This window comes from Dicentrarchus labrax, unplaced genomic scaffold (genome assembly GCF_905237075.1).
Source record: "Dicentrarchus labrax unplaced genomic scaffold, dlabrax2021, whole genome shotgun sequence".
NCBI classification, from domain to species: domain Eukaryota; kingdom Metazoa; phylum Chordata; class Actinopteri; family Moronidae; genus Dicentrarchus; species Dicentrarchus labrax.
The window spans coordinates 11,646,640-11,667,700 of NW_026136719.1; the positions used below are offsets into that span (position 1 = coordinate 11,646,640).

The following is a 21,061-nucleotide window of genomic DNA, read 5'->3' on the forward strand; positions in this document are numbered from 1 at the left end:
TGTCCCCCACAGGAAGAATGTTAATCACTCTGATGGCCTTTTTGTCTTTTCATTCAGCATAATCATCCAGCAAATGTTGGCATGCTAACATGCTAAACTAATATAACAGTATACCTACTAAACATCAGCATATTGGCATTGTGATTATGTTTGCATGCTAACATTAGCATTTAGCTCAAAGCACCCCTGTGCTTAAGTATAGCTTCACAGAGCCACTGGCAAGTCATGTTAGACGATCCCATTTTAACTGTATCAAATTTATATTTCCTAACAATGGCTTCAGCTTGGAGCTAACTTTTTTTTTTTTTTACTGATCTAATTTAGTCCATTTACTATATATTCGAGTATTTTAAGACCCTTTATCTCATCTTTTTTTTTTTCTTCGTCTTTTTGGGCCTTTTGAGAGTGGATTGTAGAAAGATGGAAATGAAGGGAGCCCCTCAGCAACCAGCCAAATTACAAAAAATGAAAAAAACGTCATATTGTGATTCGGTTTCAGGATCTCTCCAGCTTTATTAAAATAAGGGACCTCTTATTGTCAAAGGTAGAAACAACTTTGGCACGGACAACAAAGTACAAAAATAGAACAGTTCAAATTCTCACATCCCAGTTCACACATTCGCACGTTGAGATTAAAGGGATAAATTAGTAAAAAGACATTAGAGTTCAGAATGTGTCAATCACACAGTGCGACCCCTCAGTAACAGAAGAAGGGCTACAGGAAAGAAAAGCACATTTTTATGGGCAAACATTTGTTAATAACTACTACATTGACATTCTTTAACACAGTGCTTACTTTCTGACAGTTTCTGCTCTTTGATTGATAGGATTTTTTTTCTAAATAGTTAAATGAAAAAACATGCCAATTTGCTAATCTGACTGGTGACAAGTCCTAAATAACTTCCATTGAGGTTCACACAAGTACGTGGAGGGAAATGTCCAACATAATAGAAAATGATAATGGCAGGAGTCTGCATCTACCAATCGAGCATGAATTTAGAGACTTGAGTCAACAGTGAAAAGACTGGCTTTAGAAGAGGATCATTTTGATCAGGCAGCAGGTAAGTTTAACATCTTTAGCTAAACGTGTCAGAAAGTGATAAGGCATTTAGTTCAGTTCAGTCACAGACAGCATGGCTTCTACAGGGTGAGACAGTGCAGCGGTGAGGGAGCAAAGCAGATGTCAAATGACCGATCCTTTACTCTCGAGGATTTGGAGGAACGTGTGCGTCTGCCAGCAGGTCGGGTCGGAGGCACTCAATGGGGCAATGAATTTTCTGGAGGAAGATTTGATGAGGTGAGATCACATGCTCAGGTACAAACATCCCATATTTTCATTAGATTAAAAAAAAATAATTATATTCTGCTTACCTTGAATAGTGTGTTGTCTCCATATCTAACAGGCTGCAACAGACTGGCATCAACATCAGTACCTGGTCTGCGGCAGTTCTCACAACGCCAGCCCTGATAAGACCAAACATACACAAGTACATTTATTAAACATGCTTCATTTCACTTATGATGACACTAAACATCAGACACAAAGCCACGGGAGGCTCAGGTTTCGTACCTGCTGTCCTCCAAAGCAGGTGCAGGTGCAGATAGCACCAAGGTACTCCTTCTGCCACTGGTTTCCCACCTGATAAGCTTTGCCATCATCGTAGCACACTGAATCATCTGTGTGGGCACACATATATGTTAAAATTCACATGCATCTCCTTCACACACTGTTGAAACAGTTATACTGAAGAATATTTCCTTGAGTCTTAAGTGGTCTTACGTGGTTCACACTTGAACTCTCCTTTGCCATTTCCCAAGCAAGTGCAGCTCATCAAGTGACCATTTTCTGCACGGCGGTCCCACTTCTCTCCAATGCGGTAGTTGTTGCCATTGTCATGGCACCACTCTAATGATGGACAAAATAATAGTTAGAGCAAGTGAAGTATACTCCAAATAGGCTTAAAAAACTTACTAGACCCCGAAAACTTACTTGATGAATCACATCTGAAGTGGCCACTGCCCAGGCCCAGACACCTGCACCACAGCTTGAAGCCTGTCTCAGACATCCGCTCCCATTCACCACCAACATCATGGTAGGTTGCAGTAAAGGCATCATAACAAGAGTCCTTAGTGGAGGGGTCTCCCTCTGGGACTGAAGCAAGGGGAGGGAAAAAGATTTGTGTAAACCACTATTTACTAATTGAATCTAATCTGAATGAACTTGGGGGCCATGATGGTTTTTATTTAGTTACTTATCAATGATATGTCTCATCACTATCATATCTCCAAGATGATGAACTAAAATGTAAAAGGTTTAGGGTAAGCTAAAGAGCAAGCACTCAGTCAGTACTAATTTTTCTTAAATGCAACTGGAATTATTTACTAAATAAAAAAAGTTCTATTAGAGAAGATGAGTGGTGAATATGAACTAATGGAATTAATGTTTTGAAATGTATATTATACTATAGTAGTAATATACTATAGTCAATATTACATGTAAAAGTGGAGGACGCTCAGTAGGTTATATTAACCAGGGAACAGGAAAAAAGTTTTCTACTATAAAAAGGCCATTGAGGTAAATAAAAGCCATGCCCACTATTTGTGAATTTATGGTATCCACTCAACTATAATTTAGCTTGAGATGCTCATGAAGTCACCAATCGCTTTCTTTTACAGGGAGTTTAAAAAAGGCGTAGCCTCCAAACAACTGTGGTGATTCACATCTGCCCCTGATACCATTCTTCTTCACACAAGTGCCCCAAGTTAAGTAGCAGGAGTTGCTTTACACTGAATTTTGAATAAATCTAGCCTAGTTTAGACACAGTAGTTGCTGTAGGATGCTTACTTGTGTTTCCAGCAGTGATGACCTGCTCCAGAATCTTGTGTTTGAGCGCCCCCAACAGAGCCTCTACGATCACATTATAGTTCGCTCCAGGGGTGAGTCCTATCAGAGTAGCTGTGGTGGCTGTGCCCGGCAGGCGGACCTGGACAGGTAGAGAGAGAAAAGGTTTGTGCTCATGGAATAAGAGATTTCATTATATATGACATTCAGACAGCATGATGGACTGGGCTGGAAGCCTCGGCCCTCATCTCTTACCTGGAACATCTTCTCATTTAAGTGTGTGAGAGGCTCGCAGGACACCAGGTAGGCATTGCTCTGGCTGTAAGGCTTCCAGGAGATGGAGGTTTTGGTTTGAGCCTCCTGTGGCACTCCCGTCTCGTTACCAAACGTGGAGCCAGCAGGCACATTCAGCTTCAGGATGGGCAGTCTGCGGCCCTCTGCATCAGGAAGGGGTAAAAACACCAGGGGCTCACGAACTTGCCCATAGGGAGACAGTGGGCTGCCACTGCTCCCATCATATCTGTTGTCTCCATTGTTGTTGTACTCTGTGTACTCCACATGCTGGCTCTGACCACTATTCCCATCCTGGCCACCGTTGCCCACTACCTGGACTGTGTTGTCCAATTCAGTTTCAGGCACATCCAGCCTGTCACCTCCAGGGCGGTGGGGCAGAGGCAGGGGAAGCAAGGAGTCTGGGTCTGGGCGGGAGAGAAGGGGTTAGGGAAGCAAGCAGGTTAGATGAGGCAGCAGGTAAAGCGCAGCTGTAGTAACATATCTCAGCCAACAGGGGGCGATGTATAAGCAGCATCGTTTGAGTACTACTTCACGGCAAAGTGTGTCTTAATGCAGTATTACGAACACACAAGGTATTTTGAATGGCATTTCTGGAGGCATTCAAAATAAAAACTGGTATTACTGTTTTAGGAGCCTAATGCTGATTCACTGCACAGTTTATCTCAAGGCCTCTGAGCTGTAACAGCAAATTGGGTTCAGCTGAGCAGATTAAAGCTGCCATTCAAACCTCAACATATTATAGGACGTTTACCCACAGCTCATTGGAATTTCGGCACTTTAATACATGATCATTTTTATTATCGCATCTGTCACTGTATAGTGCTGAAGTCTCAGAATACTCACTAGTCCTGATTTTTCCGACCAGAGGTGTGCTCCTCTGTGTGTTCTGGATGGCGATGATCTTGATGATGTACTCTGTGGCTGGTCTCAGGCCTGAGGAGAGGAATAATTATCACACAGTTGGCATCGGTTGCAACTGACTCATGATTACATGTAAGAGGTTGATATATTCGTGGAGCCTGTGGATTTAAAACCCAAACAAAATGGAAATTAAAAATAAAAAGCACTATAGTCAAATTAAATAAGCAAACAAATGAAAGATATACAATATCAACTGTTTGTAGTGAAAATGGACCAGCTGACAAGCGCATACCAGATATGGTGGCGTAAGTTTGGCCGGCGTGGGGTCTTGGGATGAGCTCCCGTGGTCGTCCTCCGGACTCCTCGTAGGTGATGTAATATCCTGTGATGTGTGTGGCAGGTGGCTGCCAGGTGAAGGAGATGGAGGTGGGAGTTAAAGATGTGAACTGGAGGTTGGTGGGAGCCTGGACCACTGGTTGAGCTATGGAGAAAAAAATGTTAGACCATCTGATAGCCACAAAAAGCTATATACATGTGTTTTTACATAATATGTAATTTATTAGGCAGTAGTACTCCCCAAGACCTATAAACAGGCTTTTGAGAGCGTAGCACATTGGTCTACGTCCATACGGACGTACAGACTTTATTTTTTACCATAATCTTTTTCTCTTTGTCTCTTCAAATTGCTTGTATTCACATTGTAGAATATATATATACATTGTGTACTGACAGAGATAAGACACAAGCAACCACATTTAAATTAAAGGATATTGGATATGGAAAAATCTGAAGCAAACTTAAGTTCACATTCATAAAGAAAACAGAGAGATCAGACAGAAATGTGCGTAGTACCTGTTTCAATAATGAGAGTAAAGGGGGCGCTCTTTGTGCGGCCATTCAGAGTATACAGGCTAACAGTGTACGTGGTGCCTGGCTGCAGACCTTAGAAAAACAACAAAAAAAACACTGTGAAGCAAGAGTGAAACACCAAAATCACACTTCCAAAAAATCTGTAGAGATACCACTGTTCCAGTGAAAAGATCTGTTTAGCAGGAGGGTGTGATGTACCTGTAAAAGTGTAGGTGCTCGTTTCTCCTGGGATGGTCCTGCTGATGGTGGGTTGCGAGCCGACTCTGGGCGTGGCTTCAATGAGATAACCAGTGATGGTTTCGATTTTGGAGCGCCAGGTCAGTGTGAAAGATGTATCCTTTACATCAGAGATACGCACACGCCGAGGAGGACTTACATCTACGTCAAAGAGGAGAGAAAACAGAATAAAATAGAGCAGTGGATAATAATTAGTGACAACTGGAAATGTGTCCATTTATGGCGCTGCCAGTTACCTTCCAGTGTGGTTGTCTCTCCCTCCAGTGGTCTGCTGGTGACTGAGTCCTTCAGAGCGTAGACATGTATCTGGTATGTGGTTGCCACCTACCATACACAGACATACAGTTGATATTCACTCACTTACTGACTATGAATCTATTTAAATACTGAGACAAGACCTCTGTTTACCATGAGCCCTGGTACGACGACACGTGTGGTGTCCGGAGCAACATTCATCTCTTTGGTGGGGCCGTTGATGTTCTTGGGGTTGACGACCACGCGGTAACCTGTCAGGCGTGCACTGGGGGCTTGCCATGAGACGGTGAAGGAGGAGGGACTGACATCTGAGATCACCAGGCTGGTCGGAGAAGGGATCACTGAGACAGCAAAAACCCATTTAGAATTGCTGTCGGGGAATTAAGTCATGAATGTGTTGATGTTTTTTATGTATTTCTACCTGTGGCCTGGGTTCCCACCAACGGCGGGCTGGGTGTGCGGTCATGGAGGGCGATGACTTTAACAGTGTACTCTGTCCCAGGGCGAAGGTTTCTCAGCACCACACTGTTCTGGTTACCTCTGGGTGCTGGACGCTGTTCTCTCTCCCCCTCCTCTGAGCTGGAGTACAGCACACGGTATGATGTCACAGTACCATCTGGACTGTCCCAAGTGATGCGCATGGAGGTGGCGTCGATGTCAGAGAAGGTCAGGTCCTTGGGACGGTCCATAGCTGCAGGAGAGGAGGGAGACGGGAGGTCTTCATTTCAGCTCTGACCAGTTGTTTTTAATGAATGAAGGTACAATTCTAAGGCTATAATTAGATCTTAAAGCCTTTCTTAGATCAGTTTTTACTGAATTGAGTCAAACTAACCAGTGATAGCATTCTCCACCACGGGGGAAGAGGGTTGTCCATCATTGCCCAGAGCATAGACACTCACAACATACTCAACAGTGGGCATCAGACCTGTGAACGTCAACTCTCTCTGATCTGTAACACGGGAGCAGATAGGGAGCCAATGAGTAAAGGATACTGTCTTGGAAAAATATAAAATTATATATAAAATTACCATGACAGCCTGTTTCTGAATAGCTATTTTTTTGCCTTACCAGGGGCCACCACCTCAGAGTAGGAGGGTCCCAGGCCATTCTTGGGGACACTGGTGATTCTGTAGCCTCGAACGGGTCCCTGAGCAGGAGACCAGCGTACTGTGATGGCATTGTCACTCACATCAGTCAATTTCATATCAGTGGGGGGCTCGGTATCTAAAGGAGAGATGGACGCAGTATGAGTATTAGATTAACCCTTCAACAATTTGATTTAAAAAATCGAATACTTTTAAATGCTGCTTTACCAGTCCTGTGTGTAATGTAGACCGGGGTGTTGGAGGCAGGGCTGTCCCCTCTTCCGGAAACAGCATAGACTGTGATGGTGTAGTCAGTACCAGGATTCAAACCAGTGATAGTGGCAGTGGTCTGAGAGCCTGGGATTATGAACTCTTGAGGAGTCTCGCCACCTAGAGAGTGAAGAAGTGTTAAACTCAGAATATGACTCAGGTTTAAAGGAAACTATTAATTAAATTACATGTACGGACTTGCTCCTCCATAGGTGATCCTGTAGTTCTTCACTGTGACAGAGGGGGCATCCCAGCGAATGGTGATGCTGGTGGGGGTGGATGATGTTACCTCCAGGTCGGTGGGAGCATCGGAAACTGGAGAGGAAAGGAATAAAAAAAAAAAGAAAATAATTTATCAAGATTCAGCTGAGGAATGTCACTACAGAGGAAGAGGAGAGGTGACAGTAGAAATCAATGTAGAGACTTACTGGTGGCCTGTGTGCCAGTCAGAGGCTGACTCTCCTGATTGTTGCTGACAGCATACACATATATCTGATACTCTGTCTCTGGTGTCAGTCCAGTCAAAGTGAAGTAGTTCCTGGTTGGGGGCAGCCTCTCATCCTTGGCCCGACCACCGCTCGTCTTCTGATAGCGGATGTGGTAGCCGGTGATGGCAGAAGTTGGAGCCAGCCAGTGAACAGTGAAGGAGTTGGTTCCAATTTCAGAGAAGTCCAAGCCAGTGGGGGAATCCAAAGCTGAGTGGAAAGGTATTGGAGGTTGAGAAAAATGTTACATTAAAATGTACTGGGGTGCCCCGGCAGCTCACCGGGTTGAGCTGGGGCCCCTTTGCTGTGTGTCATCCCCTCTCTCTCTCCCCACTACTAAATATATATAAATATTTTTTAATTTCACAGTATCAGTTTTTGTACGTATCTGTCATACTCACTTGTCCTCTGAGTTCCTGTGGCTGGTTGACTGGTTCGTTCACCGTACACACAGAAAACACTGATGCGGTACTCGGTGTTGGGAAGCAGGTCTAAAAGAAAAAATTACATTGACAATGACATGGAAAAAAGTAAGGAAAAACAATTTTGGACATTAAAGCCAGCATTCTGTCAAACACATTTAAACAAACATGATCTTTGTCTTACTCTGCAGAAGGAAGGTGTTCGTGGCTCCACCGACATTAACCTCTTTGATGTCATCATCGGTGGCTACAGGGTGGTATTGGATGACAAACCGAGAGATGTCGCTCGCTGTGACAACATTGGGGACTGCCCATGTCACTCTAATGTGGTCAGGACCCACCCCTCCAAACTGCAGGTTGGTGGGAGCTGGTAGGGCTGGCGGAAAAAGGGGTTAAAAGTTATAGCTAACACAGGAAAAAGAGGTTAACTAAATAAAATTAGAAAGAAAATATCACTGATGTGATAAATGAATCTGAAATTTACTGTAGCTTTTGAGTTCATCGTGTATTAATAAAAGGGCTGTTAATGTGCCTTCATCAATTCTCTCAGATCAAAACCTGATGGAGTGAAAGAGTTAAATCACCAGCTTGTGTTTGCTTTGTGTATGTGGTCGGCTCGCTTTCGCCATCTTCTGTAAGAGTGAAGATACTGATGTCATAGTCCACGCCTGGCTCCAAACCATGAATCGTGTAATAACCAGCAGACGCTTCCACCATATCTTGAAAAATTGGCAAGCTCTCGCCTGAGGCTACTACCGTTATCCGGTAAGCAGTAATGGTAGTATAGTTCAGAGGGATCCAGCGCAGGCCAATGGCGGTGTCACTAATGTCGACAAAGTCAATGTGACTTGGTTTGGGGATGTCTGCAAGGGGTTAGGTCAGTTGCAAAGCGCAAGCAAAATTAGACAGACAGAAAGACTAAAAACCCATAATAATTACATTGGTTATGTCAAAAACATTCCGATCATTCCCAATACAGCAGTCAGAAATTCAGAGTGTAACCGTAGCCATGCTGGATAGAGATAATTACAAATGTCTCAAGTCAATACACATTCAGAATTTACTTTATGATAAAAGCACAGATTAAGACTACTGTTGTGGGCATGCTCCAATACAAAAAAAAAAAAGAAAACACCATCCCAATTAATAACCATGATCTCCATGCATGATAGGTTAGCCAAGGACCATGTTAGTAGGATATGATAATTGAAGGTGCATTAAAGAATGTATTTTTTTAAGAGACTAGTTGGATATCAGCAGTAGGCACCTGCTTCCAGCAAACAAGCTGTGATGAACCTACCACATGCTATCTGCCCAGTACCACATGGCTGATTGACAACAAGTTCACAACTAGCTTGGTGAAGTTGAACATCTATAAAACCGAGATATTTTCCACAAAAACAACTTCCAATGGGATGATAATGTTGCTCTGTGTCTGCTAGTAGGCACTGTTCTAACCCATTGGACAACTTTAAAAGATAACGTCAGAGCTGTGAGGTTGAAGTTATTCTGCCAACTCTGTTCATGCAAGTTTAAGAAAAAAATGTTTTTAGAGGCATTCTGTCTTTTCTTTTGAAACTATGCCAATTTAAAAACTAATGTATTTGTATGTAAAAGGTTTCAGCATGAAGAGGAATACATTGTAGGGGTGGGAATAATGAAAACATTGCTGTAATGACAGGAGGTGAAATATTGGAGGATCTTTCTCTCCTCTCTCCCACATATAGACACACTGGACACAGTTGCGTGTTTGATGTCTATTAACACGTGTGAATGCTTACCTGGTGTAACAATAGTGGACACTGGCACACTTTCCAAATGATCCTTGGTAGTAAAGACACTGACGTTGTACTCTGCCCCAGGATTCAGGCTCTCTAGCATGCATGAGGTTTGATCAGCTCGGACAAACTCTTCCAGGGAGTTTCCTCTCTGGCCGTTGGTCGGCGTGCTTGTCACTCTGTAGCCTGTGATACCTACAGAGCGTGGGGGCACGTGACAAATATGGAGGAGATAGAACATAATGTCAAGAGGTTTTTGCAATTTATGAGTCACTGTGAGAAATGAAAAGGAAATACCGGGAAGAGACGTTTGTCCAAGTGAAAAAAAAAAAACATTTGCAGGCCAAGGTCTAGACTTGGAGTGATCCAATGGGCTGGCAGTGCGTGGGGAGCACAGTCAATATTTACCTGGTGTTTTGGAGGCTACCCAGTGGACAGTGAGAGCTCCTGTGTCCGGACTGGACTCCACTCTGAGGTCAGTGGGAGGAGACAGGGCTGCAAGAAGAAGAAAGCAGATCATGACACAAGCATGAAAAACTTGATTTGATGCAGCGGTAACGTCTTACACAAACTCTCGCCAGATAGTTAGAGCAGTGATATGTGGACCCACAGCAGTATTAAATCCAGCTGGTGATCAGTTATACAACTTTTTGGGTGTCTGTTTTTCAGTCAAAATTAATTAGATACGCACAAGTGACAACGTTGCGGGTGATGGGGTTTCCACGATTGCGTCCATTGAAGATGGGCTGAACGCTGTAGGTGTACTGAGTTCCAGGAATCAGACCGGGAATATAAATACGACCAGTGTCAGAGGTCTGTTCTTTGGGAGACTCGCCTTCCTCGCTGGGGAGCACAGACAGCTGGGAAGAAGGATGCAGACATACACAGATCAGAAACCTAGAAAATACACTTAAAATATACCACAGCAAAGACATTAAATACACTTTTTGGCCATCTAGGGACAGCGCAACATGCTGTAAACACAACACTGACATATAATCACCTTATAACACTGATATGGCACTTTAGCAAGCAGTTGCCTATTTACATATCTAGCAGACACAGAGAGACAGCGTTCATTTAGAGTCATGTGTCAGGCGACCAAACAAATTTAAATGCAATATTCACTCTCTTTGAAAATATTGCTCAGGGCAGCTTTTTGTTAATTTTGTTTAAGGATGCATGTGTCTACCTTGTAGCTGAACCTGCGGAGAGGTATCCAGGTGACAATGATAGAGGTATCAGTGACCTCAGTGCTAAAAGGAGGAGCATTTCCCATCTGGGGAGCTGGGAGGAGGACAAAATGGGGGAAAATAACATTAAATTCATTGCAACAATTTACTCTGCTCTCTGCTGATGTTTCTCTTTGTTGTAATACTGACTGGTGGTAAAATGTGTAGTGACAGCCTTGCTGAGCTCATTGTCCAGCTCAGAGTGGAAGGTAGCAGTGTACTGGGTGTCTGGACGCAAATTCCTCAAGGGGAACTGGCTGACACTGCCCGGGATCCTCTTCTCAATGGGGTTGGAGCCCTCAATGCTCAGGTAGAGACGGTAGCCACTGACGATGGCACGGGGAGCCTCCCAGATGACCAATGCACTGTCGGAGCCGATGTCAGTGAAACGGACATTGGAGGGCGAATCAGGTTCTGGAAGGTAAGAAAATATAACTCTCATGTTTTATATTTTGTTCTAATTCCTCTGTGTCTATTTTGGGTTTCTTTGTCCAGGGTGATACTTACTGGTAGACTTTTCTCCCACAAGGGGCTTGCTCTCCACTCCATCATTGATGGCGTAGATATAGAAGCGGTACAGTGTTCCCGGCTGCAAGTGGGTGATATCAGCATATGCGTTGGGTGAGATGGGTAGTGGCAGGGGCCTCGTCTCAGTGCCATCAGGACCAACAGGGGAGAAGGTCACTCTGTAACCAGTAACCTCACTGGGTGGACCGGTCCAGGTGATGGTGATCTTTACATCTGAAACCTCGTAGAACTGCAGATCTGTGGGTGCCGGGACCTCCTCTGTGGAAAGGAAACAGCAGATTGATTGACACAGGGCATTACAGAATCAGACTTACAATTACCCATTGGCGTTTTTGACCACTAGTAACACCATGGAGTAGTGTTTTTATGAGTGGGTCCCATTTTGTTTAAAGAAACAACATGCACTTAACTTGTTTGTTAGGCCTCAAGGATACACACAATGTGTTTTGGGGGAAAAAAAACATAACTTTGTTTACAAAAAACTCCACAGGGCACAAAAAATCTGTACAATAACAGGCATTAACTATTTCCAGGCTGAGATATTTACAAATCTCAATAATAATGCTAATAATGGCTCAGATATGGCAGAAAATGGCAGACCAGACATGGATAAAAACAAATTCAGAGCCATTTTCTACAGCCTCTGTTCTGTTTCTTGAGCATAATGAAACAGTAAGTTTTCCAGTGTCAGGCACAAGGAGCAAAGAGTCAGAAATGGAAATCCAATATATCCAAGATATACTGAGGATTTATGGAGTGTGTATGCCTTTGTGTGGGTGTGGGCTGTGCATGCATGCTTGCCTTTATCAGTGTTCTCTAAATCCATCTGAAGTTAAGCTTGTTTCTGAGCTTACCATGAATTAAAGAGAGTTCATTCAGGGGCCACCATAGAATAAGATGAAGATAAGAAGACTAGGAAAAAATTTTACAATGGTATAGCTAGAGCTGTAAAAGCCTATTTTGACAAAGCAATGTTTTGACAAGCTCAGTCTTTCCCAAACACTGCCAAGTCCTTCCTAAAGCTCCCCGGACCCTATAAGGAATCTTCAGCTGCAAGTATAAACTTACTCTTTCCAGCTTTCACTGATAGCCAAAAGACAAAGAATAATCTCAAGAGATTCTTTTATCATCTAAAAAACAGAATAATACACTGAATGTTTTCATATAACAAAAAACCTGACATCAGCCTAAATTACAAGGCACTAAATTACATAATCTATGAAGCATTTTTTAACTAAAAAATCTGTTTAAAAATGTGTACCTGGTTTTGGAGATCCGGCAGTGTTGACCTGTACAAAAACAGGCTCACTCTCCTGGTTCTCTTCCACAGCGTAGATGCTGATGTTGTAAAGAAGACCGGGGCGAAGGTCAACCAGGTTCACTGAGGTCTCTGATTCAGGCAGGGTCAGCTCAGTGCTGCTGCCTTCCACTGATGGCGTGTAAACCACACGGTAGCCTGGCAGGCACACACATACCGTTAGACACAGCCAGAATACTCTCTACGTATATCAAACACCTAATTTGAATCACATAAACGCTCATACAGAGGTAAGTTAGTTACCAGTAATAGGAGCCTGAGGTCTGGACCAGCTGATTCGGATGGAGGACTCTCCCACCTCATTGACTGTATGCTGAGCAGGGGTGTCAGGAGCTGGAGTAAAGGAAAAGAATGGGAATCATTCACGTTGTATTTTGTGCAAAAATCAACAAAATTTGCCTAATCCTGAGTTTACTGTCATGACAAAGAGGAGGAGAAGGTTTCTCCCACCTGTAGTCTGGGAGGTAGTCAGAATAAGGTTTGGCTGTCCCTGAGTTGGAAGCTCATAGACGTTGACATTGTATCTGCGTCCTGGCAGGAGGTCACCGATAGTGACGGAGTTGGATGTGCGAGGAACATCTGGAGAAGCAGACAAAGAGTTTGTTAATACTGTAATAATGTATATTATGATTTTGCGGTACCTTTTATACCATGGTAGCTATGGCTTATATTCCTGGGTGACTGAGGCCATTTTGGGCAATGTTGTAATCAGTAAGAAGGGCTGCTTAATGGCAATACTGAATAGGATAGGACAGGATAGGATAGGATTTTTGCATCAATGTGAGGAAGTGCCTTGACTCACAAGGCATTCACTTGACTGGATTAGCCAAGAAATGAATGAACCTTTCCAGTTATTTTCCAGAAAATGTACAATATGGCAATATTGATCAATACTACGATAGATCATTTTATCCATATTGCCCACTCATAATAGAATTGGTGTCACAGCATGTAGTACAAGTCTGTTGATCACATTTAACCTGAGATACGTCAGTCAGAGCCTTAACAGAAAAAGTACCCAATTAATCAATCCATTCAGATATTTGCATGCAACATTATGGAGGCATTAAGTTTCAGTGATGGTCATAGGATTTTACCCAGGACTTTCGGCTTCGCTCCATCCTCACTGAGCTCGTACTCCACTCTGAAGCCGGAGATGGTAGAGGAGGCTGATGTCCAGGATACAACGAAGCTGTTTGAGGTGATTTCTGTCACGGACTCAGAAGTGTCCACCACTGGAGCAGGCACGGTTGTCTCTCCCTCCGATGTCTCCACTTGAAGGATAAAGAGATATAACGTTCCTGTGATTTGCTCATCAGATCTGTGGCATTGAGAGAATGTTACTGCTCAAGTCTACTCACAAGAACCATGGGTAGTGGTGAAATCGAAGCGTGTGACCTCGCGGCGTCCGTAGCGCAGGATACTGATCAGCTGACCCTCGTAGGTGATGCCTGGACGCAGCCCACTGATGGTGTAGGAGTTGAGGTGGCCAGGGACAGTGACCTCTTTCCAGGGCGCACGGGTATTTTTCTAACAGGACAGGTAAAAAGATAAAAACTTAATGGGTTTTAAGTCGAGTTTTAATTGCATATGCATAAATTGAAGAGCGCATTTGCTGATGAAGCTCATGTGATATAATCAAAAGTCTTAACATCAGCTGCTGAGCTCTGAACCTCAGTTTTTAAGCAACTATGGACAGGAATACCTTAAAGTGCTCAGAAAAAAATGGAAATTGTTGCTGATGAAGACCACGTTATATAATTGAAAGCTCCAGTTACCTTGTGGTGAGATCGTTTTTTTCCACCGGAATGAATCTGATTTCTAACGTCTTGATGGTAAGCAATCAAACTTTTTGACAGCACAGACACATTAAAATATGTGAAGAATTTAGAGATTTATTAGAATCATTGAGAAACTTAAGACTTTATGCAGTAGCTTGTATAATTTGGACTGGACACTGGCTCAGACCCATTTACTGCTACATCCTGATTAAGGAGTGTTTAGACTGGCTTCACACTCCATTGGAAAACTACAAACTTTCGCAGCAGGAGGGCCAGCTGAGGGCTTTTAGTGACTTTGCAGTCCAAAATATACAAACCCTCTGGAGGAAAATTGTTTCGACTTCAATTAGGCTTCAGAAACATTTCAACCAGCTTGTCGGTCTTTGAGGTCTTCAAAGAGAAAAAAAAATCACAGGGATGGGAATATTTTCATTGGATTCTGCAAAAAAGTGCGTGTTTGTGTATGCAGACTGTAAAGGGGGGTTCATGTACCCTCTAATCACCTTGTTTGTCCGTGCATGAACTTCTGTCAACATTACCAAAAGCACTTGACCTCATTCAGACTGTTTTCTCACCAGTCAGCAAATTTAAAACACCCGTTTAAGAAAAAAATGAGAGCTCACTTGGCAATTTCAAACTTGCATTTAAAACCAAAAGAGGGACTCACAACTCTCCATTTGAGGATATACTGGGTGATGTGGACAGATGAAGGGGGGTTCCACTGAATGGGGTGGGAGTCTGGCTGTTTCCCTGCCTCTGTGATGATCACCTGGACAGGTCTGTGGCCGTCTGAGGAGTAAGAGAGAAGATTTAGGAGAAGAGATCAGGAGAGACACGAACAAAGATGCTATTAGCAATGAGAAAAAGTTGTCAAAGACATAATATAGAGTGTGGGTGAAAGTTGGCTACTTTTTGGTGAGGCTCTGTCGGACAGATTCATCATTTTTGGGACAAAACCAAACCACCAGACGGTGCTAAACCAGCTCAAACCCCCGCTGACATCTTACAGTGTGACATAACACTCAAGTACTATATTCATCACAGGTTATCTAGCCTCTGTACCCCCCAAACACACACACACACACACACACACACACACACACACACACACACACACACACATATAGCTTCAAACTCCCTGCTCTGCACACTCACAAACACACTTTCCTCTGCTACTGTTCATGGCGAGATAAATGTTGCAATTGTACCTTTTTAGGTCTATGTTTGTTTCAGGACACACAATGTGCTGCAGTACAAAGTACCACATTAAGCAACTTTTACTCAACCAGAGGGAGAGGCAGGAAGTGTGTTTAAGGGTCCGTCCATTCCCCCCCCCGCCTTTCCCAGCCCAGCATCCCTTTCCCCTCAGAAGGTCAGCACAACAACATCAAGTGGGGGAGGAATAACCTCTTCAACTACAAAGACCAAGAGGAAGACGGGGGTGATGTGATTGGCCGACACTTCTCCATTTGCCAGTCTTCAAAGTCGAGAAAAACCCAACCCCCCCTTTCCCTCCTCTAACCTGGCAAGTGAACTTTCCGTTTCAGTGAGATGTAATGGGAGGTTAGGGGTAGGTGAGAGGAAGGAGGTCAATAACATAGAGGAGTTGAATAAGTACAGTAAACAAATTCAGCACTAACAGTTGACTGCAAGAAAGGACTGAGAGGCATTCAAGTAATTAACAAAAAAAACTTCAATATGCTTCCTAATTCAATTATAATTCTTGTTTGTCATGATAACTGGTTTTCATAATTGTTTTAACTGCAATTTTAGCAAATTTGCACCATGCCAACTTAGTTATTCACAGGTCCTGTTTGCACTCTAACACAAATGTAGACAGCTATCACTAGATTATTTTAATTCTGATAATTCTGAAGAAAACTTGCAAATGCAATGTTTATGAGGAAGATCTGAACAGGGAGTGTCTTTTTTGTATGATTTTTAAGTGGATTTACGAACATCTATCTGTAATGGACACCAGAGATACAGAAGTGAATCAGTAAACCACTAATTTAAGTCTTCTGGTTCACTTTTGTTGTTATGTGATATGTATTAACACTTAAACCACCAACCATCAGTCCACTTATGACCCATGTGTGCGTCTATATCATCCATATTTAAATACCATGTGGACTTTTTCTACCTTGGTAGGTCTGCTGAGGTTCACATCTCATCTCTCCAATTCCGTTGCCATAGCAATAACAGCGGTAGTGAATGTTATGGATGTCTTTGTCCCATGTCTCTCCAATCTGGTGGAACGCCCTGGTCTGTGGCTCCTGGCACTGATCTATTGCAGAAAACAGAATAAAACAAAAGAGTTGATCGGACGGGACAGAGAAGGGTGGGGTTGTGATTCTCAGCTGAAATATTAACATGTAACAATAGCATTTTAATTCCCAGACAGCTGAGTTAATGAGCCATGACCGCACCAATAGCGTCACACTTCCAGCGTCCACGTCCCTGTCCAAAGCAGGTGCAGTTCATCATGTAGCCCTCGTCGTGGCGCTTGGAGAATTCCTGGTTTACTTCATAGGACAAGCCATCAACAATGCACTGATCTGGACATGTAAAAAAAAAGGAATAAATTCAACATAAAACTTTTATGCTCTGTTGTCAGGTTATACTACATCACTACTGTAATGGCTTCAATTTTAAAGACTCAAACTGTTTTTGTTTTTGCTCTCTGACCTCGCAGCTGTGAGTGAGCAACGCAGCTCCACTCCCCACGGCCGTTGCCCAGGCATGTGCACTCCATCATGTGACCCAGGACATCATGGCGTTTGTCCCACTTGTCTCCTACACGGTGCATCGCTCCATCACTGGTGGTACACAACTCCTCATGGGCTGCATAAAGAAAAAGAGGAAAAAAGAAGTTAAAAACAACGAGTTTGCCCTGTGTGCTTGTAGTGTCTGAGCAGTTGCAGTTAATCCTGTGTCACAAATATGTATGTAATCAAATGCTGTTATGTAGCAACCCTGACAGAGTCATCACTCTCCCATGACCATAAACCCTCTCTTCTTAAACGTCAGTTGTTGTGTCTGCAAGTGACCGATGCACGCAAACAATCATTAGTATCACTCACTAGCCATGGGACAGAATCCAAAGCGCTGCTCTGTGTCGTAGTCGTGGGTGGTACCGCACCACCTCATGCCATCACGACGCCCATCAGAGGTGCAGTCAGTGTAGTTACGGCCACTGTAGAGGAAGGGGAAGTGGCACAGGGCGCCATTGGAGTTTCCACCTCGTGTTGCCACAATGGCTGGAATAAAGAGGGAAACATAACAGTTACAGAATATTGCTGATTTGGTTACCTATCGAACTACACTACCATGTCCTGTACTCTTTAAGAGTTTAGGGACTGTGATATCTTGCCAATATTTGCAGCAATATTCTGTATTTTTTTTTATTCAAGACTTACGTGTAAAAGTAAATGAAGTTCCATTGCAGGTTTTACATACTTTATAAGTATAAGATATTGAGAATCCTAAGTAAACTGGTGGTAGATGACATTGACTGGCAAAGCTAAATAAAGGGCCAACACCAATAAAATGGCTGAGCCTAGGTTTACATCTCAGTCTCACCATTCTTCTCTGTACAGAAAGAGTACTGCTGATCTCTCTCATAGTCTGAGGTTGTAGAGCACCAGAGCTGCCCATCTGTGCGTCCGTCTGAGGTGCAGGAGTAGTAGGTATTTCCCATGAAGACGAACGGGAGTGCACACGGTTGACCGTTAGAGTTGCCACCATATGCCTGGTTTCTGGCCTCTGCACAGACAGGAGAGGGAAAAGTGAGAAAATGGTAATAGTAGTGGAGACGACACAATGTGCATCTAACAAATATGATTATCTGAGTGTTGTGACATGAATCAGGGGCTCTAAAATGTATTTCACATCAAGGAAACCCAGTTAGAAACATAACTTTTGGCTTTTGTTTTGAAAAACACACAAAATCAGAGTAAAAATCATCTGTTTTCCCTACTGACACCCCTGATGTTCTTCCCTCCCTCCTGTACTCACCCCACTCCTGACAGCTGACTCCATTTCCCAGACAGGTACAGAGCATCTGCTTGTTGCCCTGGCTTCTGAACCACTGCTGTCCGTCGTAATAGGAGGCTCCAGAATCTGTGCGGCACGTCCCCTCCGTGGGGGTTACGGTCTGCGACCAAGTACGGGCAGGGGTCACCACGACAGCACCTGTGGCTGTATACCACCAAACAGAATGAAAGAATGATGAATTTCAGGGCTGTGACTGTGAGAAGATCAGAAAAAATATTTTGCCATTTCTAGCTAAATTGAACATGACCAACAGTTTTTTGAGTCTCACCTCTGCCTGCGTTGTGTCTTTCACACTTCCACTCTCCACGGCCATTTCCTAAGCACTGACACTGCAGGGCGTGTCCACTTGTGTCCGTCTTTGTCCATGTGTCTCCGATACGGTAGGACCTCCTGGTGTCCTGGTCGTTGCAGCGGTCTGGTTGGAGAACAACAGTGTGCAATTAGCTGGCACTCAAGCATAAAAAAGTGTGTGTTCATGTGTGCGCGTTTATATTCTTCTTACTCCTTGAGGTGCATGTGATGCGTCCATTTCCCTCTCCCAGACAGGTACAGTCGAGCATCATCCAGCCTTGGTACGGTTTCTCCCAGGTTTCCCCCACGATGTACGATGATGCAGCAGTGTTGTCGTAGCAACGCTCAGCTGTACAGAAAACACAGGAGAGCTTTCATTTATTGCATGTGCAGTTTGTAACAAGATACTGTAAGATCTGACTTGAAATCATAATCCCCTAATCAGTCAGTCTGAATCACCGCAGACATTTCCAGTAGAAAACCAAGTAAAAATCAATAGCTGTGGAGTTAAATGGGCAAAGAGGAGAGGCGTGCTCTCTCGCACACTTACCTTATTTGTCTGGACTGTTAAATATTTACGATGGTATCAAACACAGTCATGCTTCTGAGAAATTACCCTGTCTGTAAGTTTGTGTGTGTGTGTGTGTGTGTGTGTGTGTGTGTGTGTGTGTGTGTGTGTGTGTGTGTGTGTGTGTGTGTGTGTGTGTGGTAGCTGATATATTTCAGAAACATTTTGACATTTATCTGAGTTCATATGGAAACCGTAGACATCCTGGTTTCCCTGCAGCTTTAAATTTATGAGGTGAAAGTACTCACCCACAGGTTTGCAGGTCCACTCTCCTTTGCCATTTCCAAGGCACACACACTCCAGCATATAGTCAGCAGTGTCATGAGGCCTCTGCCAAGTGTCCCCAATTTTATAAGACCTTCCACCCTCATGGCAACGATCTGTGATTGACAAAATGTAGAAGTTCCATTAAGAATATGTCCTTAATTATTCATTATAACACATATTTATCATTCAAATGTTATATTAAATTAATTAAACATTTAATTAAAAACATCCTGATGTAATGCAATGTGTTTTCCAACTGACAAACAGAAGCAGATAACATACACAAAAATCACGACAAATCAAGACAAACCACTTTAATTTGAATTTAATTCGGTTACAAAAATGACCATGCCTAGTGTTGAACTGCAGGTAGTTTAGTATTCTGGTTACTCACTTGCAATGGTACAGCTGATCTTTCCCCGACCAGAACCAATGCATGTGCAGTCCCACATCATCGCGTCCTTAGGTCTCTCGTAGGTTTCACCGACCCGGTATGTCCGGTCATTGTACTTATCATAACAGGACTCCTCATCTGAGGGACAAACAGAGGAAACACTGAAAGGTTAAGACGCTGTTATTGTGAACCTATTGTGGATATTTCTCTCGCTGCGTAAATACGCACGTATGAACAAGAGCATATCTCAATCGGTTCTCAAAAGTTGTTGTTTTTTTTTTTTAAGTAAATCAGGTTTGGTTTTAATCATGGTGTGATATTTATTGTAGTTGTTGGTATTGACATAAACGTTCTGAAACAAGAGATAATGGACTCGGGGAGGCAACCAAAGTCAGTTTTCACTCCAGATGTGAAAAGTGAGAAGAAATGGTCTGCTAAGACATTTCTCTATTAAACCGGTTGGTCTCTCACTGACCTTCAGGCTTAGTGTTACATTTGATGCCTGCTGCTCCATTGCAGGTGCACACCAGTGTCCTACCAAGGTAGGGTTTCTCCCACTGCTCGTTTGGTCTGAATGATCGACCGTTTTCCTCACAGCCGACTATAGAAATAATATAATAAGAATACTGTTACAGAAAGATTATTAATTTACATTTGCTGTAGAATGCCCGTTTTTGTTTGATTTGGCTGTAGGATGGCCATTTTGGTTTGATTTGGCTCATCCCAAAAGAAACATTACACTAAATTAATGCAAAATAAAATAATTTATGAAAAAGTTACTGTAAATTCAATGCATTTTTGGACCAACACCCACTAGAAATCACTTTACAATGCAGGGGGGAAAACATATTAATTTCTTTTACACATTAAAGATAATTAAACTCAAGAAAACTTTAAAAATGTGAGTCCTTGTATACCAACCTGGAGTAACAGCGGCTGGGTCCTGGAGCTCAGGATACACCTGATACTGGCCAGTTTGTCTTTTGCTCTTCTTTGGCAAGCCGTGGACTGCGCTGCTTACGCACAGCGCAACCAGTAACCCTGTCAGTGGGCTACGAGTCATTTTGTGGAAAAATAAAGATTTCAAGGTAAAGTAGAAAATTATTTGTTAACAAAGCAAGTTTAAAAAAGAAGCGAGTGCAGAATAAAAGTTTAGCTTGAAGAGATCTAATTTCTGTCCCTTTGTGTCCGCTCCACGCTGCCGCCTTGCAGCTGGTGCACCAGACT

The 21,061-nt window shown here is 43.2% G+C and overlaps 1 protein-coding gene across 3 annotated transcripts; it reads right to left on the bottom strand.

Annotated features, from left to right (window-relative positions):
- Positions 1-488: 488 nt before the first annotated feature.
- Positions 489-21,061, bottom strand: fn1b (fibronectin 1b). Of its 3 annotated transcripts, XM_051379069.1 has the most exons (46): positions 20,756-21,061; positions 20,310-20,435; positions 19,835-19,972; positions 19,422-19,553; positions 18,817-18,954; positions 18,583-18,729; positions 18,276-18,458; positions 17,841-18,023; positions 17,342-17,518; positions 16,947-17,102; positions 16,688-16,816; positions 16,402-16,545; positions 14,926-15,047; positions 13,839-14,007; positions 13,575-13,751; positions 12,928-13,056; positions 12,721-12,810; positions 12,421-12,615; positions 11,139-11,417; positions 10,782-11,045; positions 10,592-10,686; positions 10,091-10,259; positions 9,808-9,894; positions 9,403-9,594; positions 8,206-8,484; positions 7,806-7,997; positions 7,601-7,690; positions 7,143-7,409; positions 6,913-7,029; positions 6,673-6,834; positions 6,428-6,583; positions 6,192-6,308; positions 5,781-6,050; positions 5,513-5,700; positions 5,341-5,428; positions 5,066-5,245; positions 4,850-4,939; positions 4,290-4,478; positions 3,980-4,069; positions 3,098-3,540; positions 2,846-2,984; positions 1,991-2,152; positions 1,781-1,906; positions 1,571-1,677; positions 1,372-1,464; positions 489-1,277 (listed from the first exon to the last, which is right to left on the bottom strand). In XM_051379069.1, the coding sequence occupies exons 1-46, from the start codon at positions 20,895-20,897 to the stop codon at positions 1,200-1,202; spliced, it is 7,386 nt and encodes a 2,461-aa protein (XP_051235029.1). In that variant the 5' UTR covers positions 20,898-21,061; the 3' UTR covers positions 489-1,199. The 3 variants fall into 3 exon arrangements, with proteins under 3 accessions (XP_051235029.1, XP_051235027.1, XP_051235028.1); XM_051379067.1 differs by lacking the exon at positions 8,206-8,484 and having other exon boundaries at positions 20,756-21,060; XM_051379068.1 differs by lacking the exons at positions 8,206-8,484; positions 20,310-20,435 and having other exon boundaries at positions 20,756-21,060.

Coding starts and splice junctions, on each gene's coding strand:
- fn1b (XM_051379069.1), bottom strand. CDS start 20,897: ATGACTCGTAGCCCACTGACAGGGTTACTGGTTGCGCTGTGCGTAAGC. Junction 10,687..10,781: donor CACTACACATTTTACCACCA/GTCAGTATTACA, acceptor TCCTCCTCCCAG/CTCCCCAGATGGGAAATGCT. Junction 6,584..6,672: donor CTACATTACACACAGGACTG/GTAAAGCAGCAT, acceptor TCTCTCCTTTAG/ATACCGAGCCCCCCACTGAT.